Source organism: Diabrotica virgifera, chromosome 4 (genome assembly GCF_917563875.1).
Source record: "Diabrotica virgifera virgifera chromosome 4, PGI_DIABVI_V3a".
NCBI lineage: Eukaryota > Metazoa > Arthropoda > Insecta > Coleoptera > Chrysomelidae > Diabrotica > Diabrotica virgifera.
The window spans coordinates 58,154,602-58,167,833 of record NC_065446.1 but is presented as its reverse complement, the minus strand read 5'-3'; the positions used below and the strand labels follow the sequence as shown (position 1 = coordinate 58,167,833).

At 32.8% G+C, this 13,232-nt stretch overlaps 1 protein-coding gene and 1 long non-coding RNA gene across 2 annotated transcripts in view; one reads left to right on the top strand and one right to left on the bottom strand.

The window, feature by feature from the left end:
• The first annotated feature begins 1,401 nt into the window (after nucleotides 1-1,401).
• On the top strand, nucleotides 1,402-2,524 carry LOC126883033 (uncharacterized). The gene is made up of 2 exons (XR_007697463.1): nucleotides 1,402-1,552; nucleotides 2,380-2,524. It is a non-coding gene; the product is annotated as an uncharacterized LOC126883033 (long non-coding RNA).
• The window catches only part of LOC114332277 (sodium/potassium-transporting ATPase subunit beta-1-like), a 170,391-nt gene continuing 159,507 nt past the window's right edge, over nucleotides 2,349-13,232 (bottom strand). The window contains exon 6 of the mRNA XM_050648214.1: nucleotides 2,349-5,110. Coding sequence (XP_050504171.1) covers nucleotides 4,824-5,110 — 287 coding nt within the window. The 3' untranslated portion in view covers nucleotides 2,349-4,823. The remainder of the gene's footprint in view (nucleotides 5,111-13,232) is intronic.

Here is a 13,232-nt window from a genome sequence, read left to right as displayed (position 1 = left end):
GTCAAAATAGGGTATTCCGCTATTAGCGTGCGATAAAAATGTCTTTGCGATATCTCTCTAATATGGGGATACCTTATCCGCTAATAAAGTAATACGTTATTTCTTTGTTAATGCGCAGGAGCAGAATAACGTATAACGTTTAACGTTACTGAAATAAGGGGCTTAAAAACTCTCTATAGGGCTTTTCATTCACAGTCATTTGTTTCGAGCTTCTGTCATATGTCGTATAATCCGTGTATATTAATATTATACACAGATTATACAAAATATGACAGCAGCTCGAAACAAATGACAATCGATGAAAAGCGCTATTGTTAATGTACAGTAATAAGAATCACTTAATTCTTTCTAACCATTATTTTGGAAATGTAACGGATGGAAGAAATAAATTTCAGAAAAAACTCACATGACAATCGAAAATAGTTCAAATTTGGGTTTCATCGATTGTACCGTTGTTCAGAATTCAGAATATTTTTTAAAATTATTAATAATATTCGTAAAAACAAATTTTTTATCACAATTTACAGACTTTTTAGAACAATTATTTGACGCGGGTTATATCTGTTATATCTTGCAACTAAAGCTAATTAATATTACTAAATATGATAACAACATTAAGCGACACAATACGGAACACTGAACACACTATTATTACAATAACTTATAATAAACAACGAAAAAAAAACAAAGTCAGCTACGTTGGCTGAAAAAAATTAAGTACAACCGAAATTGGGATAAGGATGATGGTTGTGCAATAATATGCAAACCATTAAATTGATACTATCGAGGTTTTAAAAACACGTTTTTGTTAGATTTTGTCGCGTAAACCCAAAATATTACTCCAATCAAAAACGAAAAATTATAACGCATATAATGCATACAACCGAAGTAAAAGGGATTTGCTTGGGTTCTCTAGAGTTAACGTTTACTCTACAATTATACAGAAACCGCGAAGGTCACTCAGGTAGCAAATCAAGGAGAGGGAACTTCAGTTGAATGCGTCGCACTGTGCACGAAATCAGTGGTTTTGCGACATTGCCAGATAAAATCTTCGAAGAGTTGTTTATTTAGAATACACTTGATATTTTTTAACTAAACATGAGTATTACACGTGCTGTGAAAAATAGGACACTAAGCGCACAATTCCGTGAAATGATACAGAATATTTTAAAAATACCCCGCACAAACCTAATGGAAATTAGGTCCTAGTGGATTTAGTTCACACTTTGGGAAAATACTCTTTGAAGCATCCTAATGAAAAGTTCTCATGGGCAGATCTCGATGTGATGGAGGATTTTCAAGATATAGAGGCACAAACTCGAAAATTATAAGAATTACCGGGTATTTCAATTCCCGGAGTTGTAGGAGAAAAGTACTCGTAGTCTAGGACTTTTCCTGGCTATCCAATGGCGACCTTTACTTTGACCTTGACCTTCAATGTCATGCCAAGGTCACGCGTTCTTATTCGAGCGGGAACCCATGTTTCTAACTGCAACAATGAATAGAATGGACGTTTGAATATGACCTTGAAAATCATGGTCAAGGTTGTTAGGTTCTTCTTCTTTAAGTACCGTGCCCAAATTTTTAGGCGTGGGTAGCTTCCATAACAATTTGCCGATATCGTTCTCGATCTTGTGCGGCATGTAACAATTGATCTGCTGATAAGCCAGTCCATTGACGAAGGTTTCGGAGCCATGAATATTTCTTTCGACCAATTCCTCTTTTTCCGTCGATCTTTCCATTGAGTATTAACTGCAGCATCCTGTATCTGCTACCTCTCATTATATCCCCCAGATATTCAAGTTTTCTCTTTTTTATCATCTTCATTAAGTCGCCTTCGCCTTGACCTACTCTGTTTAAGACTTCTCTGTTTTAAATGCGTTGAACCCAAGATATTCTGAGCATTCTACGATACGACCACATCTCAAAGGCTTCTAATTTGTTCATCATGTTAACCTTCATGATCCAGGTTTCACATCCATATAGTAATACAGGATACACATAACATTTTAGGAACTTGATTCTTAGTTGTAAGTTCAGCTGAGAGTTGCTCAGAATAGATCTAAGTTTCATAAATGCTCCTCTTGCAATTTCTATACGAGTTTTAATTTCTTCATCCGGATTTAGTGTCTCGTTTATCCAACATCCTAGGTATTTAAAATGGTTAACTTTTGTTATTGATTCATCATTGACAATTAGTTGCATAGGGCCGACGTCTTGTTTACTAACCACAAGTAACTTTGTCTTTGTTGCATTTATGTTAAGTCCGTTATTGGAGCATTCTCTAGTGACTCGATCTATAAGGAATTGAAGATCTTCGATATTTTCAGCCATGATCGCGGTGTCGTCTGCATATCTGATGTTGTTAATAGTTGTTAGGTTAATGGGTTATAGATTCCAAAGTTATGTAATAGAAGTTTGAGATTTTTCCACGGTTTAACGATACCGGCTTTGAATTTGATCTTGATCATGACATTCTTGATCGTATCAAGGTCATGAATTTTTATTCAAAAGGGGCCATATATTTGACTCTGAAAAAAGAAGATATAAATATTCTTCGTTCGAATAGGACCTTATAACAATAAAGGTGAATATTCCTTCAAATCAACATAATAAAAATAACCTGCTAAACACAGGTTTTATATCTGATCGGTCAACAGAATCTATATTTGTCAAAACAATAACGAATATATATATTGACACAAACTTGAAGATGTTACTTTGATTCTAACCCCTGTAACCCGTCCTTCTATTACATTATGTATGCAATAAAAATCTCAAACTTCTATTACATTATGTATTTTGGAATCTATAACCAATTAACCCAATAACCTTGACCATGAATTTTAAGATCATATTTAAACGTAAATATATCCATTTTATTCATTGTTGCAGTTAGAAACATGGGTTCCCGCTCGAATAAGAACGTGTGACCTTGGCATGACCTTGAAGGTCAAGGTCGAAGTATTTAAAGGTCGCAGTAACTCCAGGAATTGGAATACCCGGTAAATCTTATAATTTTCCGAGTTTGGGTCTCTATATCTTGAAAATCCTCCATCAGATCGAGATCTGCCCATGAGAACTTTTCATCAGGATGCTTCAAAGAGTATTTTCCCAAAGTATGAACTAAATCCACTGGGACCTAATTTCTATAAGGTTTGTGCGGGGTATTTTATGGTAGGGGAGCCCAAGCGGGGATTTTTGCAGTTACTCGAGCGCGTCACATTATCATATGGGGAGAAACCTGGTACCCTGCAGATGTACCTCTACCATATATTGGCTCGTAACACAGGGAAGTTCGTTAAGGGAGGCCCGAAAAAAAATCTATCCTTAAAAATAGTCGAAATTGTCAGATTAAGATAAGGTAAGTTAAGTACATGCAAAAGAGCGTATATTTCAAAAATCTGATGATTTGAGCGGGGTGTAAGGAAATGGGTGAGTCAAAAAGTTTCACAAAAAAGCGAATATTTCGCGAAATGAACGTCAGATCGAAAAACTAAAAAATACGCCTACAATATTTTTCAAAAATCTATCGAATGGTACTAAACATGACCCCTTACGAAGAGGGGTGGGGGGTAAATTTAAAATTTTAAATACAAACCCCGCGATATTTCGCAAAATGAACATCAGATCGAAAAACTGCAAAATACGCTTTTAAAATGTTTTTGAAAAATTTATCGAATGGTACCAAACACGACCCCCCACGGAGGCGGGGTGGGGGTTACTTTAAAATCTTAAATGGGACCCCCAAATTTTTATTGCAGAAGAAGGGGAAGGCCTTCAGTTGCCGGGGAAGAAAATGTACGGCACATGCACATCATGAAAGATAGAGCCATCAAAGGAGACGAATGGATGGACAGAAAAAGATGGCGGTCGAAATGCGAGAAGGGGCAGAGGCTGTAGGAACCTGGCTTATAGATAGATAGAATTTTCAGCTAATGTATAAATACATTATTAGAAATTTGCTATAAATACTCAATATGTTAGGTAATGTCTGATATAATAAATAAAGATAGTTTAAATATAGAAAAATACGAACAGATTTTAAGGCTGACAGCCGAAGTGTGACGTCACGACTGTCATATTGTTATTATCACTTTGTAAACAAAGGTTGAAAAGCCAGGATTTGCCCAATCTCAAGCATTTTTAAATTTTAATTTTTAATGCATTTTAATTCTCTTTAGTTCCTATTTGAAATTTTGCTTCCTCTGTTGCTTTTTCTTCTTAAGTATTGTAGTGTTTTTAAGATAATATCACCATAATTCTGTCTTAAATTTCTATGAAACCTAGTTTTTTAGTGATATTCACCAAGCAAAGGTTAGGAACTTTTGTGAACATTGTATTTTGTATAATAAAAATGGTAATGTGCTTTACCCCAGATTGTAAACACTATAGTAAAAGAGGGATATGTAGATTCTTTGTCTTTCCAAAGGATCTGGTTGAAAAGAAGAGGTGGCTTTACTAAGGTAAGAAAATATAGTAAAGAAAGATAGCTGAATTTATCGCCTATCCCCCACGGCTTACAAATAATGCCACCATGAGAAGTACTGTCGAAATGGCATGTCCCCTCATGTCATGTCAATCCTCCCAGCGGATAATCCACAATCGAGGGTTGAATGAATTGAGGTGAGAAATGCAAAGCTTTAAAGCGCCTTTTGTGTGCTTAACGCAGAGGTGTAATTGAATGATGACATATTTACAAAGAACCGACAGATATCAAAATTTTTATCGCATTGGAGTAAAATTTTTGGTCACGTTTCTTAATCAGAATCTAACGATTTAAGGGCGTTTTTATATAACCTCTATGTATGATATCAAATGATTTAAGCCGTTACTGTAGTTAAAACAGTTGTTGCTGCTGTACTAATTATCGCAGAAGTTGAAACGCCAGTTTTGGTGCTCTGTGTTGGATTTGTTCCAACTGGAACAGCAGTCTTTGCACCTACAAGTGTAGCGGTTCTGGGTTGATTTTGCAGTATTGGTTTTGGTGGTTTAGGTTCTCTGTCCACTTGAATTTCGAATCTAACAGATCCTGCTCGGTTTAATGATGAATTTCTGTATTCTATATTTTCCGCCCAGGCTCGACATTCTATGCTAACCAGCACGTTCGCTAAAACACAATAAAAAAAATTAGAAACATATTTTCTACATCAATATATTGATATAACAATTTGTCCTCTACATATTACATATTATAAGTATTTCATGTAAAACACATGCCTCTTAGTGGCGTCATACAGACAAACATACACTATCTAGGGATATAATAGTGTATTTTGGTTGCATTGGCAGTGTGCCTTCTGTGCCAACTCTGTCCCTTCCACCTTCGCGCAAAGAAAGCTAAACAAAATTGTGTGGACTGGTAATACATTATTCCCATTCACATGGCGGATTTTTGAAAAAAAAAACGTTGACTTTTTTTATTGAAACACCCAGTATATTTTTTGTAAATTGAAAGGGCGGTCATTTACATATCCAGCGATATAAAGTTTTTTTTTAAAATCGGTTGTCAAATGACAGCAATTAATTTTTAAAATGAGAGATGCAATGTGGAAATCACATAATATAATATCAATTTGCTTATGCTAAATTTGCAATCAAGATGCAGTAGAAATAAACAAACCAAGACACGTTAAATGCTACTAGGAGCACTCCCAAATCATAATTTACAATGTATATACATTGTAAATCCCAAATAACGATTTCCAAAGTTTATACATTGTAAATTATGATTCGGGAGTATTCCTAGTAGCATTTAACGTATCTTGGTTTGTTTATTTCTACTGCATCTTGAATGTAAATTTAGTATAGTTATGTTATTTAGTTAAGTGATATACACGTTGCACCTCTCATTTTAAAAATTAATTACTCAGTCATTTGACAGCCGATTTTAAAAAACTTTATATCGCTGGATAGGTGAATGACCGTTCTTTCAATTTACAAAAAAATATACTGGGTGTTCCATTAAAAAAAAGTCAAAGTGTTTTTCAAATATCCGCCATTTTTTTTTCGTAATTGAAAGCGATATAAAAGCTCAAGCCATTTAGACAAAACTTTAGACAAAAGTGGACACCCGGTATAAAAATCGTCGGGTCTCGGCGTTTTTTATAACTTTTTAAAACAAGCAGAGAAATAATTTTATTCCATAAGTGCTTTCCACCCTGCATATATTTATACTATACTAAACTATATGTTTGCTTGCACTGAGTAATGTTATTAATGGTTTTAATGCAATATTACTATTACGTTTACCCTCTACACTGCTTAAAACGTCTAATGTTATATCGAGAGACTAAAAATAGAAAAACTATTTTAAGGCTTGCGTGAATCACCCTGTATATTTAAATTTATGTTTCAAAATCGCACCTTTATATTATATAAAAATCGATGGGTCTCAGTTTTTTAAATAATTTTTTAAAGCAAGGACAGAAATAATTTTTTTCCATGATAGCTTTCTTTTGGAGATAGCTGTAGAGGAAAGTAACCAAATATGGAATAGTGCCCTAATATAGAATTGCTTGATTTCTCTGAAAATATAAGTTGGAAGCGCACTACAAGACGGTACACTCTATTTCAGTAGCTCTCTTTATTATCGTATTCACACCTCTGTGTCAGATGCGCGAACGATACGTGTCTGACAGGCGCGTTTTGTTTTATCGTCTCGCAGAAAATTTCAAAGGTAAATATATTCAACGAGTATTATTGGTTATTATGCATGAATACAGACTTGTTATGCTATTGCGTATATCAATAGTACCTTTATTTTGATATTTTATGACCTTCTGTAATTAAAACATTACGACTTGAAAACATGTTGATACTAGTTTGCACTAATGTAAAAATCCAAATATGGACAGTCGTTGGTGCCTAATTATGGAATAGTAGATTAAGTGTAAGTGGGCTCATTATGATTGTGCTGGTCCAGAGTTTCGTACATGGATCTGTGATGTCTCCAAGTGAATTAAGCTACTTCTTTCATTTTTCACAATTTTTTATTTAAATTTATTTGATCTCAGATGTTTATGTCTATTTTTGTTATTGATATGTTGGTTTATGCCTATATTCCATATATGGGTACCTATTCCATATTTGGTTACTCATTTGGGATTTTGTTTTTTGTTCGATTTTTTTTTTGTTAATTAAGATATTTAATAGAAGGCTTTTAATTACTACATAAAAATGTATGACTGATGTGTCATAACATTAAATTGTTTTCATTTCTATGAAGGTATTATTTTATATCCCCAAACCAAAATGGTATTCCATAATTGGCGACTTTCCTCTAAGGTCTAATTTTTTTTAGATTTTTCCGTTTCAAAAATCCGAAAAATTATTTTTAGGGGGTTATTGGGAATTTTTTCTATTTTATAGACTTCAAGATAGATCAAACCAAGGTTTTTTATAGGTTATAAAAATATATGTAAATTGAAGTAACTGCGTCGTCTAGATAATTTAAAAATGGGAGAAATACGTTCAAACTCCCAAAACCCCACTAAAAAACGTGGCGAACCTTACGGAAAAATCTTTAAAAAATCAGAAATATAGTGTTTGATAAAATAAACAAAATAAAAAAAATTAGACCTGCAGCCTTCTCAAAAAAAATTACTTATACTCTTTTAACTATTTATAATGGGAAATAAGCCACAATATTATTAAAAAATGATTTTTATTAACGTTTCGACGCCCAAATCGGGTGCCGTTGTCAAAATACAAAATACTACTAACATAAACAAAAATGTTGTTGCTTAGTAAAAAAATTCTTCTAATAATTTATTTAATTTGACTCATTTATATCGGCAATTCAGATACATATGATACAATTTAAAGTAGAAGACTTTAAAATGATATTGCCAATATTTATGAGTTGCGTTCCTGGGACGACTTTACTGAAAGATAGTTCATTCGATTACATGAAATCAACCCCAACTCAAGAATATCCGTCACAAAAAAATCATAGCATGTGATCTGTTTTCAAAAAGACAACCACATGCAACGGTGACATTAAAATTCTCGCGTTAGAGATCTCATAGTAAATCACGAGGGAAAACCAGGAAAAACCTCGTGATACTATCCCGACATCGTAGGTATTTGGTCTTACATTTAATTTACTCTCAAAATTAATACAAATTCTGACTTTACTATAATTTTGTTTAAATTATAAATAATATCAACAATAGATGGATAATATAAGTAATACTAAAATATAAAATATGTACTAACTCGACTATTGACTTATACTCTTTAAAAAAAAATTGCTTTGATGTTATGTACATTGTTTGATGTTTGTAAAAGCGTCAACTATGCATGTGAATTTTTTTAAAATTTAAAATTGATTGCATTCCACCTAAAAAAAATAAAAACGAAAACTGACGCTTTTGATTGTAGGGGGACGGGGAAGGGATTGGTGGGTTAAATTACGCGAGTCTTATTTTTTAATCACATAGAACTTAAAAAAAATTAATTCTGGGAGGATTAATTTCCTATGGTAGGAAATCATAGGTAGGTAAACGAAGAAAATTTTGAACATTTGAAGTGATTTTTAAAAAAATTTATTCTTATCGGTCTTAGTAAATACATTATTACCTATTCTTTCATTGTAAAGTGATTTATTTATTGTTTTAAATTTGTTTTACCAAACTATGACTATTGACGATTACGAATGATAAGTTGTTCTTCTTCACATGAATGTACAGAAACCTATTTCGAGTACTTTGTAAGCGTTAAGATGTTTTATTTTTGCACAAAAACGGCGCGTCGTATGAAAAAAGGGTAGATTTTTTGTCACAAATTGAACGAGGAATTGTAAAATGATTTTTTTTTGAAATATCTCAGTGGCGTACTATTTTTTTTAATTTAGACCATTACCCGTATGCGCGCCAATGATGGATATAAAATGCTTGATTTTATATCAAAGAATGCGCAATAACTTTAGAGCAATAAATAAATCGTCAGCTTGTTAGAAAGATTTCAACACCTCGTTTCTCGGAAATGCGTTTATAGAACAAACTATCATTATTTTTTCATGTAGAATTACTCTTTAAAGTTTGTCGCACTTATTTAGAAACACCCTGCGTCCTTTCTAAGGATTTCCACAGTTTTCAGTGTATTCCTTCACTCAACCGTTTTCTCCAGTTCTTTCTGTTTTGCCAGTCCACTTCCCGCAGATTCCTTCTTTCCATTGCTTGGTCCATTTCATCTCTGAAAGATCTTCGGGGTCTGCCTCTCTTTCGTCTTCCTATCGGGCTCCGCTCTGTTATTCTGTTTATCCAACGTTTTTTGTTTGCTTTTCTCAGTGCCAATATCAGGTTAATTGCTTCTGTTATATCTAGTCTATTCTATCTGAGTTCATCCCCACTATTTTCTTAATCTCTTTGTTATTTATTCTATCTCTTTTTGTTACCCTGCAGCTTCGCCTTAGGAATTCCATCTCTATTACTCACTATTCCATCTCATTATTATTTAATATACAATTTTCACACCTATCAAGTCAGGATACTTCTTGTCATATAAGTTTAATTTTCGAAGAGACACTTCGATGTCTTTTAGACCAGGGCGCATCTGTAAAAATATTAGTACATTTGGACGTTGAGAGGTGACTCAAATTTTTTTGGAGAAATTGCTTGAAGATAAATCAAATAATAATATTTGAGTTATCCTCCCTCTCAAAAAGGTCCGGAACATTGTTTAAATAATCAAAATGTCAAAAAATTAAGGAAAAAATCGGTTTTTTCTTGGTTTTTTGATTATAACCTTAAAAGTATTCATTTCCTAGAAAAGTTGTACTGAGATAAAAGTTGCGTAATTAAATTTCCTACAATATAGAATAGGTTAAAAATTTAAGAAATAGTCACCCTTGTTGAAAAATAGCAAAAATTGTGAAAAAAACATACAAAAACAAGTATTCGCATTTTAAGTTTTTCAACCATTTATGCTACACTTAGGACCTTCATATTTCATCCTGAAAAATTATATGATACAGTAAAACAATATTGTAAATTTCAATAAGATCGGTTGGATAGATTTTGCAAAATAAATTTTGCAATCCAGCTTTCGTAAAAAAAACTCATTTTTTCAAAATGTTACAGGACTGAAAATAAAGCAGATAGCAAGTTGAAAATTTTTTTGCATATAGAAGTGTACTGTACCTGTCATTTGCAATTTCCAAAAATTAAAATCGCTTAACACCACGGTGCCAGGAAATTTTTTAAATAAACATTAATTATTGGTGCTACGCGCAGGACAGCGGATAGGTTGCTCTGATTGGGCATTCCAATGACCTTTGATAATGATTGATACATTTTAATTTTTATGACATTTCAATATAAATAAATAAATTTGTTTATTGCAAAATAAAAACACATACTCTATCCTTTGAAAAAACACTTTTATTAGCAAAAACTTTCTTTGTTCATATATTTTAATTTAAATAATAAAAGTTTATTATTTATATATATATATATATATATATATATATATATATATATATATATATAATCGGTTCATAACGTTCTACGACGTCTTCCGATTCCCAATCGCCATTGCTCTCGATCGTAGCACATGTCTTCGTTCAAGCCTCTTTCTCCGATTTCCCTATGGATTCCTTCTATCCAGCTTTTCCTAGGTCTTCCTCTCTTCCGCCGTCCTTTTGGTGCCCATCGTAGCACTTGCTTGGGTAATCTGTCTTCTTCCATACGTTGTACGTGGCCAAACCATCTTAGTTGCTTTGTTTTTATATCGTCCATTATTGTATGCTTTACATCCATTATTATTGTATGCTTTACATCCATTATCTCCAATATTCTTGTATTTCTGATTTTTTGTATTCTTGATATACCAGCAGATCTCCAGAAGTCCATTTCAGTTGTTCTGAGCATATTTTCGGATTTTTCTTTAAGTGGCCAAACTTCGCTGCTGTATGTTATAATGCTCTTAACAATGCTGTTATAGATGTTACGTTTATTTTCTTTGGAGATACTTTGGTCCCATAGGATTTTGTTCAATAATGCGATAGCTTTCCTTCCTTGTGTGCACCTTTCTTGGATATTCTTGTCCAACGTTCCATCTTGTGTAATTGTAAGACCCAAGTATTTATATTCCTGACAGTGATTAATAGTTATTTCATTTTCCAACGCTAGATCCTGCTGTATACCTCCAACGCACATATATTCCGTTTTCTTGGTATTCACTTCTAAACCCCAGTTCCGGTACTCTTCTATGATTTTTCGGGTCATATATTCAATATCGTGATAATCCTGGGCCATAAGAATCTGATCATCCGCAAAACATAGAGTGTATAGCATGTTATCATCATTTAGCGGTATACCCATATTCTTACATTTCCTTTTCCAGGATTTCAAAACTTGCTCTAAATATATTTTAAATAGTGTCGGCGATAGACAGCAGCCCTGTTTAAGACCCTTATTCACTTCAAATCCTGACGAGATTTCCTTGCCTAGCTTAACTTTTGCTATATTATGTTGGTATAGATTTTTTACAGCTTTAATGAGGTTCAGACTGATGTTAGTTTTTTCGAGGGCTTCCCAAAGTTTACTTTGTGGTACAGTATCGTATGCTTTTTTTAAGTCTAGGTACACTAAATGCAGTTCTTGATTGTAGGCTATTTGTTTGTCTATTAACTGTGTTACACAATATAGGTGGTCAGTGGTGGATCTGCCAGGTGGTCAGGATATTTTTAAACATATGCAATTGTTTAAACAATATTTCACAAACAATAATAAAATTAGTTTGATTTTTGTGGAATTAAAAATTTAAAATACAACAAAATATAGAGTAAGAAAATAATATATTAGATAAAGATTGGAACAAATTTTGGTGGAAATCAACCTGTGTGAATCGAACACCGCTGTCCTGCGCGTAGCACCAAAAATTATTGTTTATTTCAAAAATTTTCTGACGCCGTGGTAATTAACCGATTTTAATTTTGATAATTGCAAATGAAAGGTACAGTACACTTCTATAAGTAAAAAAAAATTCAACTTGCTATCTGCTTTATTTTCAGTCCTGTAACATTTTGAATAAATGAATTTTTTTTGCGAAAGCTGTATTGCAAAATTTATTTTGCAAAATCTATTGAACCGATCTTAATGAAATTTACAGTATTATTTTACTGTATCATAAAGTTTTTCTGGGTGAAATATGAAGGTCCTAGGTATAGCATAAATGGTTGAAAAACGTAAAATGCGAATACTTGTTTTTGTATGGTTTTTTCGCAATTATTGCTATTTTGCAACTAGGGTGACTATTTATTAAATTTGTAACCAATTTTATATTGTAGTAAATTGAATTACGCAACTTTTATGTCAGTACAACTTTTCTCGGAAATGAATACTGTTAAAGTTATAATCAAAAAACGAAGAAAAAAATTGAATTTTTCCTTCAATTCTTGACATTTTGATTATTTAAACAATGTTCCGGACCTTTTTGAGAGGGAGGATAACTCAAATATTATTATTTGATTTGTTTTCAAGCAATTTCTGCAAAAAAATTTGAGTCACCTCTCAACGTCCATCTCAAAACAGATCCGCCCTGGACTATTTCTTCCATTGCTTCCCATAGCCTTGGTTCTAGGTACCGAGTTACAGGCCTACTCACTCAGGCACTAAAACAATTAATCAATAATTTTCAATTGAATTTAGATGATTGTGAATGCCACGAATATGACAACGGCTCTAACATGAAGAGAAAAAATAAAGGTGTACAAGCTCGTGTTTGCAAGGAATATCCTCGTGTTTTTTTATACCATGTGGATGCCACTCCATCATTGGAGATGCAGATTGTGCGCATGCAGTGCGCACAATCAACATCTTTTTTGGTATTGTACAACGTATATACACATTTTTTTCTGTTTGTTGACAATATGCATTTATCTTTATCTTTTGTTTCGCTCCTTCGTCGCTTGAACTTCAAATGCGCTTGTTACGCCATGCCATATGTTGCATCAGTTATAAATAAAATATATGTAAAAACATATTTATTCAAGAAATAGTACAATAGTTATTATTTATAAATAATAACTATTGTACCATTTCTAGAATAAATATATTTTTACATAGTTCTTTATAATGAAATTTTGATTTTTTGCCTTTTTTACTATTTTTTTATATTTGCAGTAAATTCGTATATTAGTATGAAAGGGCGCCAAATTCTGTTTTGTCCGGGGCGCTCAAAACCCTAGAACTGGCCCTAGTTAGGACCTAAATGAATACTTAAAG